Raw genomic sequence first — 14,641 nt, 5'->3', positions numbered from 1 at the left:
ATGATTTGTTCTCGACAAATCCATGCTGGCTTTTATCCTTTAAGTGCTTACAAAGTGATTGTTTAATAATTTGTTCCAGTATCTTTCTACGTATCAAAGTTCGGCTGATAGGTCTGTAATTCCCTGGGTCCTCTTTGTTCCTCTTTTTAAAGACAAGCACTATGTTTGCCTTTCTACAGTCCTGTGGAACCTAACCGGTCCTCCATGAATTCTCAAAGATAATCGCTAACAGTTCTGATGTCACTTCAGCTAATTCCTTAAGTACCCTTAGATGAATTTCATCTGGCCCTGCTGACTTAAATACATTTAAGATATCTAAATATTCTAACCTGTTTTTCTCTCTTTTGGCTTGTGTTGCTTCCCCCTTTTTGTTAACATTTTAATCAAACATTCCTTTTGTGTTGCTAAAGATTCTTGATACACCTTTTCTAGACCTTCATTAGCATGTAAATGAAGATTCCCTAACTGTTGCATTGTTCGTATGAAGCATAATTCAATTGTGTAACAAAGGAAATACGGTACTAAAAATCGAATACAGATATGAAAAGAATAAAAGCTGGATAACACGTCACACCTGACAAACAGACACACAGCCAAAGCTTTCATGTTATGTCCAAAAACCTGAACAGAACAGAAAGGAAATACACGGCTTATTATGACCTTCTTCATAGCCTAAACACAGGGCAAGCCAGCCCATAATCATCACTAATCAAAAGTAAAGAGAATGAAAACCTCTATGAATGAAATGAAAACCATCAACATATTTAATTATCCAAATGTCCAAGCAGCAGATTCCCCTTTCATCAGATTCAGGTTTTTTTATATTTGCTCTGATTATATTCAACAATTTACCTATCAAAATTTCTTCTTGTACTAGATGCATAATTTAACTAGATTTGACAGTACTGTATCTATCTATACTTATTTTAAATATTTTACATCCCCTAAGCTTGTCTCATCAATGCAAGGAAAATTTGAACATAACTCCATTAACACTAACAGGAGTTACCTTTATTTAATCCTTCAGACTTAAATCTGTACGAATTGGTTCTTGGATTCAAAGATGATGTCTCATGTATAAACCATTACATTTTTACATACATTATTCTTCTCGTTCAAGATCTGTTCTTCCTTAAACAATTTCAAAACATATCCCGTTATGCTAAAATATGTCTATGAAAAATAAAGGACTTGCTATCTTAAGGCTATACTACCAACAAGGATAAATCATTAAATACTTTGACTTATGAAGGTTTCAACAATACTGGGTGAGGCCAGGGGGAGAACCAAAACTCCAAAGTTTGCTGAGTTTTATATGAGACAGGGTGATGTTTGTTTTTTAAACCACACTTTCCCTTCTAAAACCAAGGGCCTAATTTAATTTGGTCAAAGTTTGCTAGGGCTTCCCTCCAAGATCTAGCACAGTAACCTCAAAACTTTAGAAGACAGTGAAATCCTATTTCTTTTTGGACTCTGAAAGCCACAGCAGGGTATAAAATAATATTGTGATTACAAAAAGTTAAGGCACATAGATGTTAGTTGCAACAACGTCAAAGTAAAAGAAGTAGTTCTAGCACTAATTATTATTGCGGTAGTGCCCATACATAATGTGCTTTACAAATAGTCCAAGAGAGGAATGTCCTGTTTTAGCATTACAATGTGCAATAGCACAAATAAGTTGCAAAATAGGTGTAAAGAGCTATTTTACTTTTAATAGCAAAAAAAAAAAAAAAAGAAGCAAATTGGGGCTAATAGTACTATGCTTTGTGGCCTTCCTTATTTCCAAAGATTTATCAAATATGGAGGTACTTGTTCATTTGGTGAATATGTTGCTAAATGTTAAAGCACTTTAATGTTAGAGGCTGTTATGCCACCAAAGAGAGCTCTGAAACAAACCCGAAACTGAATTGCATTTGACAGCTTGAAGAGAACACATCAACAAGTACCAATAACCATAATTCTCCTCCCCCAAAATATTCAAATAATTAAATTGTTGAAAACCTTGCACAAACTGAGTCGGTCAAGTGAGTTGATTCAGTGTACCAAATTTCCTAATCAAAAGACAGAAAATAGATCTAGCTTACCTAGCACAGTATAGAAAAATATGAGGCTACTCAGATTTTAAAGGTGAACAATATTAACTGATCTATGTCAATGTTTGTAAAGTAACTATTATCACTGACCATTAAAAGGACTATAAAGGCTTCAATTTATCCTTCAGAGGTGGATTGGATGCTTCCTCTATTACCTGATATCACTTTATAGAAGATAACACTTTAAAAGGACTTGAAACTCTTGATTGCTTTTTTCCCCCCAAAAAGGTCCTATGATGCTTTTGCAAAACTTCTGATATTAAGCCAGGAAGCACTCTGTACAAGACCAAAAGCAGGTACATTTTTACCTGCTCTTCCAATACATAACTACTGTGTTTTCTACTGCAACAACAGAGCAGGGCAGAGGATTCTTTCAGGGGGTAAACGCTTAAAAGTGCTCACTTTTGCCCTCTGGCTGCAGGACAGGAACTGCAAACAAAGCATACAAGCCTTCCGACCCCCACCAACTGCACAGAGAAGGAAAGTTCCCAGGGAAGAAAAAAGCATCAGATGCCCTACACTAATTATGATTATTTAGGAAACTGAATTGCCCACACACTGTTAGGCTACATCCACATCAGCATTCCATTACGTAGACTGAGCTCAGCACCCACCACTACCACCCAAAAAAACCCCACATAAACGGAGAAAAGGATATTAGATGTTCAGAATTTTCAGCTTTTAACAATCGAAGTAATAAAGTTAGCAGCAGATTTCAATTCTTTATAATAGTGTGTAATTTTAGGTAAACAGAGAAAAACATCAAGCACCACGTTCATACTCAAAGTCAAGGGGAAACAGTTATGGCTGCAACTCTATCCTTAAATAACCATATTGTGGTAAGTATTGTAAAAGGCCGCACAAAAGCACATGATCTTACATATTGCATACTCAGCAGGATGGACATTTCAATCTTTGATGGTTCAAGTGAGACCCTACAGTACCGTTTTGGCAGTTACTGGGTAGCTGCTTACATTTGATTCCTTCCTCCAGGATGTCTCTCTGGCAGTGGAATAATGGCCTAACTTTGTACAGCAAACTGCCTTTTCAACTGCATATCTACTTGTTACGGGGCAGAACACTTCAGAACCCAAATATGTAGCTTCTTAATAGCATGGATAACAAACGGTAAAGAACACAGATAGAAAAGCCCAGCAGAAGAAGCTAAGAAACAATTACTAGCAGGCTCCACACCAATGCAAGCTCATGTCCGAAGGGACATCATGTGTGGGTTACAGCAGCCCTAGATTCCCTTCCCCCATTCAAACCACCCTGTCTTGTATTAATCTGCAGCTACAGTGGCCCAGGACGTTCGGGAAGGATGAGAACTGTTGAGGTTTTTGCTGTGAAATTCATCTCTCAGTAAGGAAGGACTACAGGAGGATGAGCGGAGAACACACAGCCCGGGAAGAAGGCGGGCAGGAGAATAACCTTCTGACAGCCCCGTGCCCGCTCCCCGCCCGCTCGGACAAGGGGACCCCGATAGTTGCCTGCCATGGTTGCTCTCCACGGTGCCTCGTTTCCAGAGGGACGCGCTCAGGCTCAGAGCCGAGGATTACCAGCATTACCGCTGTCAGTCGCTACTTCGCTTTGCCCGTCGCTTTTACCGCAAAACGTGGGACATAAGGAACCGCGCACCCGAAGAGACAGTTTACAGGGAGGGACCCAAGCCCAGACCTCTTGCCGTTCCCCTTCCTGCATGGAAGCTGTGTCCCCGCACCTCCTGCTACGGCTCTTCGGGACCCCTGGGCCTGGCAGGTGGAGCCGCACCCCGGCAGGGGGCGCCCCTTCCCCGCTGCCCACGTGCCCCCCGCGGGACGGCTCCCGGTGCCTGCCCCGCTCCCCCCTGCCGGCAGCCGCCCCCGGGAGACGGACCCCGCCCCGCCGCCGCCGGCTCCCGCGCCCCCTCCCGGCCCTTACGCTCGAAGTCGGAGTCCTCGTCCTCGTCGTCCCGCCCGGGCTCCTCCTCGCCGTTGGACTCGGTCTGCATGGGCTCCCCGTCGAAGCTGACCGCCTTGCGGCCCCCGGCGGCGGCGGCCTCCTGGTCGCGGGCATCCCGCAGGCGGGTGAAGTAGTCGGCAGCGAAGCCCAGCAGGTCGGGCGGCCGGTGCCGCAGCACTTCCACCGTGTAGCCCTGCAGCAGCTCGGTCAGGCCCGGCGGGATCTCGATGCTCATCGTGCCGGAGACTGGGGCCGCCTCCCCCGGCTGGCTCCGGCTCCCTGGGCTCCGGCGGGCTCGGGGCCTCCCTCCTCAGGGCGCTCGCTGACTCCCGCCTCTGCTGTCACCCAAGCCGCTCCGAACAGTCGCTATGCGACTGCGCATGCTCTGCGGGAGGCGCGGGGCGGAGCCCGATGGAGGACAAGCGCTGCGCATGCGCTCAGAGGTAAGACAAGTCGACCTGTCCAGAGACGGTAGGGGTGAGGATGCGCGTGCGTCACAGTAGGGACACGCGCAGAAGGCGCGTCCTCGGATCATAATACACTAAACCCGCCCTGGGGGAGGAAGGGGGAATAATGCGCATGCGCATAGTGTGGGTTGAATTGAAAAAGAAAGCAGTACGCGTGCGCAGCAGAAGAACGCGGGAATCTGATGTGACGGGAGCGACATCGGGAGGCCCACTAGTTCCAATCACCTCGAGCGTGCACTGCCTCTCGAGCCTCCCTCTCCTGACCCGGCAATGCCCCCTGTGCTGGGGTGCGGCGCGGGTCTCCCCGACCCAGGCCTCCGCCTCTTTCCTCGACGTGGGGGAGGAGAAACCTTCTTCTCAGCCCTCGTCTCCGTTGCCTGAGCCCCTCCTGTACACCCCCCCAACTGCCTCGGGGGAGGGGCCGAGCCCTTCCTATACACACCCCCCCCAACTGCCTCGGGGGAGGGGCCGAGCCCTTCCTATACACACCCCCCCCAACTGCCTCGGGGGAGGGGCCGAGCCCTTCCTATACACACCCCCCCCAACTGCCTCGGGGGAGGGGCCGAGCCCTTCCTATACACACCCCCCCCCAACTGCCTCGGGGAGGGGCCGAGCCCTTCCTATACACACACCCCCCCCAACTGCCTCGGGGGAGGGGCCGAGCCCCTCCTGTACACACCCCCCCCCAACTGCCTCGGGGGAGGGGCCGAGCCCTTCCTATACACACCCCCCAACTGCCTCGGGGGAGGGGCCGAGCCCTTCCTATACACACCCCCCCCAACTGCCTCGGGGGAGGGGCCGAGCCCTTCCTATACACACCCCCCCCAACTGCCTCGGGGAGGGGCCGAGCCCTTCCTATACACACCCCCCCCCAACTGCCTCGGGGAGGGGCCGAGCCCTTCCTATACACACCCCCCCCCAACTGCCTCGAGGGAGGGGCCGAGCCCTTCCTATACACACACCCCCCAACTGCCTCGAGGGAGGGGCCGAGCCCTTCCTATACACACACACCCCCCCCAACTGCCTCGGGAGAGGGGCCGAGCCCTTCCTATACACACACCCCCCCAACTGCCTCGGGGGAGGGGCCGAGCCCTTCCTATACACACCCCCCCCAACTGCCTCGAGGGAGGGGCCGAGCCCTTCCTATACACACACCCCCCCCAACTGCCTCGGGGAGGGGCCGAGCCCTTCCTATACACACACACACCCCCCAACTGCCTCGAGGGAGGGGCCGAGCCCTTCCTATACACACCCCCCCCAACTGCCTCGAGGGAGGGGCCGAGCCCTTCCTATACACACCCCCCCCCAACTGCCTCGGGGAGGGGCCGAGCCCTTCCTATACACACCCCCCCCAACTGCCTCGGGGAGGGGCCGAGCCCTTCCTATACACACCCCCCCCCAACTGCCTCGGGGAGGGGCCGAGCCCTTCCTATACACACCCCCCCCAACTGCCTCGGGGAGGGGCCGAGCCCTTCCTATACACACACCCCCCAACTGCCTCGAGGGAGGGGCCGAGCCCTTCCTATACACCCCCCCCCCCAACTGCCTCGGGGAGGGGCCGAGCCCTTCCTATACACACCCCCCCCCAACTGCCTCGGGGAGGGGCCGAGCCCTTCCTATACACACCCCCCCCAACTGCCTCGGGGGAGGGGCCGAGCCCTTCCTATACACACACCCCCCCCAACTGCCTCGGGGAGGGGCCGAGCCCCTCCTATGCACACACATCCCAACTGCTCTGGAGGAGGATCTGGGCTTGTCCTTCTGGCCACTACTCATGGAGTTGAGTTCCTCTACTACCTACCCCTATTTTTCCCCGCTACCAAGAAGCCCCTATTCTGGCTCCTCCTAGATCTTTTATTACATTTTTTGCTTGACTTCTCTCCCCATCTTCTCATTTACACACAGCCAATCTGTGGCCCCACAAAGTCGTGGGACCTCCTCGTCAACCTATTGGCGATGGCCAAAGTGGCCGTCTATAACACAAGGGAGGGGATGTTGGCTGAGGGGCTTCTTTGCGACTGTGGGCCTATTTCCGGTCCTCCCTCCCTTCACGTAGCTGGGCGGAGTTCCTCTGGGCAGCATCTGCTGTCTCCCTTGACACCTTCTGCTCAGTGTCCCCTTTAGGTTCTCTCTGACCCTTTGACCTTCTCACCCACCCTTGTTTTCTTTTTTGTTGTCCTCCATAATTAGTTGAGATCCCCAGGCTCAGTGGATCCTTCCCAAGGGCTGGGAGAGAGGGCCTTAGGGTCCTTCCCCTGGAATTTTCAATAGGATCAGTGGCCAGGATTCCCAGGAAACATGATTAGCCTGCTGTCAGCTCTTAGGCAATTTTCACTTCCCTGTTCCTCATGGCCATCCTGCAGACAACTGAGGGGATGAGAGTTGCCCTTCAGTATCCCCATCTGTAAAATGGCAATTGCAACATACACCTACATCAGTGGAGCTGTGAAGATTAATTCTTCAAGACTTTTGAACATACAAAACATCCTGTAAGTGTTACTTATGTTATTTTTGTTATTATATACATCAGGGGTTGGACAGAGCTGGAATAGGCCAGTACATGCTGTCACTATTAAATTAGACGTGTCTGTTTCTTCAGAATTTAAGCTTTCATTCTGGGGAGGAAAGAGGGTGGGAAATAGTTTCTGGCCCTGAGAAAGCTCGGAAGAAAAGTTTGGGAACATGAGACTGTAAAATGCTGTTTCAATGAACCTAGAAACAGACTGAAACTGTGCTTATGAGTAAGGCTAAGTTTTTGTCAGGGATAATTTTAGTAAAAATCACAAACAAGTCAGGGGCAATAATGAAAAATTCACAGAAGCCTGTGACCTGTCCTTGACTTTTACTAAAAATACTTGGGCAGCTGGGAGAGGGAGGGGGCTGGGAGCTACAGGGTTCCCCTCTGCTTGTGGCTCCAAACTGTGGGAGTCCCCCCTGCCTCCTGCAGCAGCCTGGAGCTCTGAGGATCCTCCCTGCCACCTACCGTGGCTGGGAGTTGCAGGGGTGTGTCTCTCCCTCCCCCTGCTGGCTGCAGTAGCCAGAAACTCCGGGGTCCCTCTTGCTGCCCACAGCAGCAGGAATCCCCGCGGCCATGGCTGGGCACCCCGGGGATCTCCCTTGCCCCCTGCAGTGTCCAGGAGCGGCGTGGGTCCCTCCACTGCCTGTGGTGGCTGGGAGTGGTGGCAGGGAGCTGCAGTGCTCTCCCCTGCCATCTGCGGTGGCTGGGAGCTACGGGGATACCCCCCAGCTCTCTGCCTCTGCAGGCAGCAGGGGATCCTGCAGCTCCCAGCCTGTGCTGGCTGAAGTCACGGAGGTCTTTGAAATCACAGATTCCGTGACCTCCGTGACTATATCGCAGCCTTATGAGTAATATCTACCCCAGTCATCGTAATTTATGTTAACCCTGAAGCCTAATAAGGGTAATTTAAATATCTATGTAGTCTGTTTCAGCCTTCCATGGTTGGCATATTCATTTCACGAAGCTGACCACCTGGGACAATCTGGCTGATTGCTCTTGAAGCTGAAGCAGCCAAGAGTCTGTCTTTGCTGCTGAGGCAAAAGTGACGAATGAAACCTTTTGAAAGGGCAACCTGGTGTTCTGCATATTGCCAACAAATACAAAATGTGTGGGCAAGACTGACAGTACCCTGAATGAACTTTATTGAATTAAGTTATACCTTCTTTACCTTTAGGGTCCATTGCATTAAAAATGCAATTGTGTATGTGTTATCATGGGAATGTATGTATGTAACTTCTGTAGGAGACTGAATACAATCTCTGGAAGGTATTGTGAACTTCAAAGGGCTTTTTGGAACAATATGTGTGAAGTAGATTTCCTAGGAAGTACATGGGGGTAAGGAAAATGCAACTGACCCACCTTGAATTCACCCTTTTGAAGCTATATTCTAGGGAGGAACCCCCATCATGTACTAATTATGTGTTCCTGGAAACTCCAGATCAAAGACCCTGAACTGTGCTTGTTCTGAACAGAAGCTGTGATGAACTTGTGACCACAAAAGAAACACTTTGGCTGGGGTTCTGCTCCAGCCAGACCTCATGTTAGGGTTGGGGTGAACTCTGGTAGGCTTATTAGCATGTGTGTAGGTCCTTTTATTGTTTTTAATGTTTTCTCTGTCGTGCTTTAACCTTAAGAATAAAATAGGCTTGCATAGAAAGAACTGTGGAAATGTAACTGTTGACAATCCCTCTATTAAGAAAAGGAGTACTTGTGGCACCTTAGAGACTAACCAATTTATTTGAGCATAAGCTTTCGTGAGCTACAGCTCACTTCATCAGTGAGCTGTAGCTCACGAAAGCTTATGCTCAAATAAATTGGTTAGTCTCTAAGGTGCCACAAGTCCTCCTTTTCTTTTTGCGATTACAAACTAACACGGCTGTTACTCTAAATCCCTCTATTATTAGCCTCTGGAGAGAAAGCAAGCCTCTGTTCTCGGGCAGTCTGCCTCTGCTGGGAATAACACAACAAAGTCAGGGAACTGTTCACCCGGGAAACATACTGGTCAGAAGGGAATGAGACTAGGTTTCCACCCAAGAAAGGCAATGCCTGGGGAGTTGGCAGCCTGAGAATGTATGACCCTGCTGGACCACTGAGGAGAATTATAGGTGCTGTGGCCCTGAATTTACCAAGGAATGCTCCTATCTGGTCAGTGATCAGATGGGCACCAGAAGCTTTGGTGGTACAATAAGATTGCCAATGATGGATGTAGATTGAACATCCAGACAGACTTAAGGACATAGCTAGCGATTGATCTGGGTGGTGCTCAGTCTTCAAGAAGACTATGTCCTTTTGGGATTTACCATGATCATGATATAGTGTATTTCATTTCTCATATATTTTACCAGAAACATCCAGGTGTTCTGGGGTTGTGGATGAATTTTGGGATTATGGATAGATGAAATTTGAATAGAGTGCCACCACTTTTTTCCAATATGACTCCTGTGTATGTGCTGAAAAGACAATGTGATGTTTTATATGAGAGTAAACGCTAGTCTGAGATCAAGAAGTTGGTCCACAGTGCTTTAGAAAGTAAATCCTCCAGAAGTAGTGGTATGAAATTGAAAACATAATAAGAACTTGAAACCTCTATGTTGTTGGTGCACTGGTGACTGCAGATTACAGACTTTTTATTTTTTTAAACATCCACCAAGATAAATTAGAAGAATTAGGATTCAAATCTCATTTCATGTGTTAGGAGGCTACCTGAGATCAGTCTTCAAGAGATGTTCTAAGGAGGATTTGATTTGACATTTTATTGTGCCAAATTAATCCCTGATATATCTCTACTGAAGTCAGTGGAATTACATCAGGGATATTTGGCCAAATAATTCAGAACACAAAAAACTGAATTATCCCTATTTTTTTGGTTCTGATTTAAAAGTTTAAAACAGTTCCAAACAGCAGCGACTGAATTTGGAAATTCATTCTGCAAAATGACAGGCTTCAGAGTAACAGCCGTGTTAGTCTGTATTCGCAAAAAGAAAAGGAGGACTTGTGGCACCTTAGAGACTAACCAATTTATTTGAGCATAAGCTTTCATGAGCTACAGCTCACTTCATCGGATGCATACTGTGGAAACTGCAGAAGACATTATATACACAGAGACCATGAAACAATACCTCCTCGCACCCCACTCTCCTACTGGTAATAGCTTATCTAAAGTGATCACTCTCCTTAAAATGTGTATGATACCAGCAGGAGAGTGAGTTTGCGGGGGTGAGAACCTGGATTTGTGCTGGAAATGGCCCACCTTGATTATCATGCACATTGTAGGGAGAGTGGTCACTTTGGATAAGCTATTACCAGCAGGAGAGTGAGTTTGTGTGTGTGTGTTTTGGGGGGGGGTGAGAAAACCTGGATTTGTGCTGGAAATGGCCCACCTTGATTATCATACACATTGTAAAGAGAGTGGTCACTTTGGATGGGCTATTACCAGCAGGAGAGTGGGGTGGGAGGAGGTATTGTTTCATGGTCTCTGTGTATATAATGTCTTCTGCAGTTTCCACAGTATGCATCCGATGAAGTGAGCTGTAGCTCACGAAAGCTTATGCTCAAATAAATTGGTTAGTCTCTAAGGTGCCACAAGTACTCCTTTTCATTCTGCAAAACGTTACGCAGAGAGATTTCAGGTGATAAGTGAGAATCTGACTTTTTTTTTTAAATGTTGGAACAAAGAAGCAGTTGACCCCTTTATACAGCTCAGTCAGAAAGCAAACGATATAGAACCTGCTGGTAATTCACAAGATTCAAAATTAGTGATACTGTAGGATGACTAGAGGCCAAGATGCAATATATATATAATCTAAAACAGCATTTTCAGATTGGCAGCTTCTTATCTGAAGTAAAATTAATTGCCCCTTACATTTATTGTAAAAGTAAATAAGTGTATCATTGATATGCTTATTTAATATGAGTGTATGTGTTTTGAGAGAATACTTGGACTTAAAGGATAAGGGTATATGAGGAGTGGGGGAGCAAGATTTTCTTTACTTTAGCTTGTAATGTTTTCAAGGCTTCATGACCCATGGATTGTTTTTTTGTGACACTCCTCCTCCCCTCCCCCAAAAAACACTGGTCTAAAGAAACAAGCACAGGACTGGGAGTCAGCAAGTCTTGATGTCTAGTCCTGCTTCTACCAATTATGTGGTCTATGGTAAGTCCCGATCCTGCCTTAAATTTCTCCATCTGTGAAATGGATTATAATATATTGACCTACCTTATACTGATGAGGTGAAGGTTATTTGCTTAAAATGTGAAGCAGTTTGTAAATTCAGTATAAAATTTGTGTGTGCACATTAGAGAGAGCGAAAACAGTGTACTGCATTATGGAGCTTTCAATTATATTCTTTATTGAAGGCATGCACATGTACCACGGTATCTATTTATGTGCACCCTGAAGGCCTGGCAGACATACAAGTGCTGTCTACCCTCTTTGTGGCTTGGGGCGCACCTAAGACTTGAAACCACTGGGAACTATAATGTTGGACAAAAAAATATGCCTGCCCAGCCTTGAGAGGAATAAGGATGTTGGTTTGGTGACACCAAAGGTGGTGTCAGTGTTAATATTTTTCTTTTCTTCTTTTTCAACTGTAGAAAGGGTCAGAAACCAACATGTATTTTAATTATGAGCTTCACTCTCGCATCCAGAATTGGCTGAGACTATTTATGACGTGTTGGTTTGCTCGTGTGCCAAGAGTTCCTGTAGCTTATCCGTGTGGCTCTCGGTCCACTCCCCCATACAGACAAATATATTTTATTCATGGTTGTTGAACCAGGGACACAACTGAAGACACTCAAGTCTCCGTATTCAGTGCTCTTGCTGAAATTTTTTTTGTGTACCATGAGGGAGGCCAATTAGAAATCTTCTGGCATTTATTACGGTACTCAATGTCTCTGTTACAATATGTTCGTTGTAATTCTGCTTTCATAATTTGGTTTGGGGTAAGCTTGTTTTTATATCAATATAAAATTAAATAAAAATACAAGACAGAGCCTTTTTGATGAGATATAGCAAATCTCTCTGAGGACAAAGAATTAAACTGTCTTTCCTTACACTGTATGGTAGACACACCTACCAGAAGCAATGTACTTTTCTCAGAAGATACTTTATTACGGTTACAATCTCACCCCTACTCCACCACCTTATCTGTGGTCTGTTACCAGAACACATTGCACCAGCCCAGTATCTGTCTGTGTCTAGACTGGTAATGTAAAGCTTAACGGAAAATGGCCTTGATTGATAAGAGAAGACTCAACTTCGCTGCCATATCCCACAGGGGTAAATGAGGCTTCTGGCAAGTTCTTATCTCCTTTGGCTTTTGGGTGCTAGGACTGTTACTGTTGGTAAGGAGGTCTCTGTAAAGGCAGTTTTCAGAGTAGCAACCGTGTTAGTCTGTGTTCGCAAAAAGAAAAGGAGTACTTGTGAAACCTTAGAGACTAACCAATTTATTTGAGCATAAGCTTTCGTGAGCTGCAGCTCACTTCATCAGATGCATTCAGTGGAAAATACAGTGTCCAGTGTGATCAATGTACATGGCAGAAGGGCATTGCTGGCACATGATGGCATATATCACATTGGTAGATGTGCAGGTGAACGACCTCTGATAGTGTGGCTGATGTGATGAGGCCCTATGATGGTGTCCCCTGAATAGATATGTGGACACAGTTGCCAATCATGTATGTGCCAGCAGTGCCCCTCTGCCGTGTACATTGGTCAAACTGGACAGTCTCTATGTAAAAGAATAAATGGACACAAATCAGACATCAAGAATTATAACATTCAAAAACCAGTCAGAGAACACTTCAATCTCTCTGGTCTCTTGATTACAGACCTAAAAGTTGAATTCTTCAACAAAAAAACTTCAAAAACAGACTCCAAGGAGAGACTGATGAATTGGAATTAATTTGCAAACTGGATACAATTAACTTAGGCTTGAATAGAGACTGGGAGTGGATGGGTCATTACACAAAGAAAAACTATTTCCCCATGTTTATTCCCCCCCTCAACCCCCCACTGTTCCTCAGGATGTTCTTGTCAACTGCTGGAAATGGCCCACCTTGATTATCACTACAAAAGGTGTCCCTCCCTCTGCTCCTCCCCCTCTCCCCCCCCCCCGCTCTCCTGCTGGTAATAGCTCACCTTAAGTGATCACTCTCATTACAGTGTGTATGGTAACACCCATTGTTTCATGTTGTCTATGTATATAAATCTCCCCACTGTATTTTCCACTGAATGCATCCGATGAAGTGAGCTGTAGCTCACGAAAGCTTATGCTCAAATAAAATTTGTTAGTCTCTAAGGTGCCACAAGTCCTCCTTTTCTTTTTGTAAAGGCAGTATGCACTTTTAAAATAAATCTTGGCAAGTAGGGAGAGGAAAAAGGGGAGTCTGCAGTTCCAAGGGAGTAAAATTATTTCTCTTTCCAAGTCTCTTGCACAGCAGCCAGCCACTTGGCTATCCCTTGCTTTTGGTACTAGACGGCACTTGTACCAGTTTTGAATGTTTGTTGATAATTTTCTCATTTGTCCCCGTGTGTGTAAATCTGGTTATTTATATAAAAATGTGTTACCAGTAAATATTAGTAAGGCTCTAAGGAGCTATGATGTATTAGTCTTCTGATGTTTATATGTCCATACGCAGCAACCAAACTCAGATAGAGGAAGAAAACACGCTATAAAGGAGGACTAGCACATAAACACTGGGGCTCTGTTTAGCTTCTGTCTGAAGGTCAGTGGACAAAGAGAGGAGCCTCCAAGGACACATGAAGCACATTTCAAAGCTATTTTATTCCATGGTTCATTTAATATCTTTGTACTCTTTTATTTTGTGGGTGTGGGAACTGATAGCAAGTTTGTGCAAGAGACTTGTCCCTGTCAAGTGAACTTGAAGTGTAGTATCCCCCTCTCTGTGCATATTTATAGCTGATAATAATCTATGCCATCTCTCTAGCTGTACATTATATCTTTTAATTAGAAAAATCCCTTTATCAGCAGAATGCTAGGGTTGCAAAGTCAAGAACTCAGGAGTTAGAAAATGACTGACTGACCAACTTAATTCTGTCCCTACTATAATTGCATAATCACATTCTACTTTCTTCCACAAGATCCCTGCCTTATTCAGCATGGGATGGAATAAGACAGTGTTGTATAGTTAATGAGACCGTTGTCCATAGGACCCCTAGGTCAACCATTTTTCTAGAGTAATATTTTTCTAATCCCTCTTGCCACCTGATAACTTTTTGTTATTTCTGTGTTACTCCTACTCTCAAGCCCACCAATTTTGACATCTTCCCCCCCACACACCAAACTCTTGTGCTTTGTGTGCAGGCTCACAGTGAGAGTAATAAGAGATGCATACCAAACAGCATTGCTCATGCTTGTACCAGGAGTGGCAGGGTTGCAAGGAAAGTGGCAAAATAATCCATGTTACCTTTTACTTGGAAAAATTATCAGATTAGTCTTCCAGATTGTCTCTTGAGAGGTGAAATAAATAACTCTCTCTACGTAAATACTTCCCATAATTAGTTATTTTTATAGTGCTGTCAGCACTGATCTGAGCACAGCAACACAGATGTTATACATAATACCTAACTTCTATTGTGCTTGATTTGGTGCCTCTAACCT

General features: G+C 46.2%; 1 protein-coding gene and 1 long non-coding RNA gene across 2 annotated transcripts in view; one reads left to right on the top strand and one right to left on the bottom strand.

Annotated features, from left to right (window-relative positions):
- Positions 1-4,429, bottom strand: part of PRKAR2A (protein kinase cAMP-dependent type II regulatory subunit alpha) — a 156,811-nt gene extending 152,382 nt beyond the window's left edge. The window contains exon 1 of the mRNA XM_073350887.1: positions 4,014-4,429. Within this exon, the coding sequence (XP_073206988.1) occupies positions 4,014-4,269 (256 nt within the window). The 5' untranslated portion in view covers positions 4,270-4,429. The remainder of the gene's footprint in view (positions 1-4,013) is intronic.
- LOC140914035 (uncharacterized) overlaps positions 4,018-14,641 on the top strand; it is a 43,482-nt gene continuing 32,858 nt past the window's right edge. Inside the window, exon 1 of the long non-coding RNA XR_012159740.1 lies at positions 4,018-4,477. This is a non-coding gene — a long non-coding RNA (uncharacterized lncRNA). The remainder of the gene's footprint in view (positions 4,478-14,641) is intronic.

The sequence above is a fragment of the Lepidochelys kempii genome, chromosome 7 (assembly GCF_965140265.1).
Source record: "Lepidochelys kempii isolate rLepKem1 chromosome 7, rLepKem1.hap2, whole genome shotgun sequence".
In the NCBI taxonomy this organism is placed as follows: Eukaryota; Metazoa; Chordata; order Testudines; family Cheloniidae; genus Lepidochelys; species Lepidochelys kempii.
Note: the sequence above shows the minus strand (reverse complement) of the source record. Positions and strands in the feature narration are given on the sequence as shown.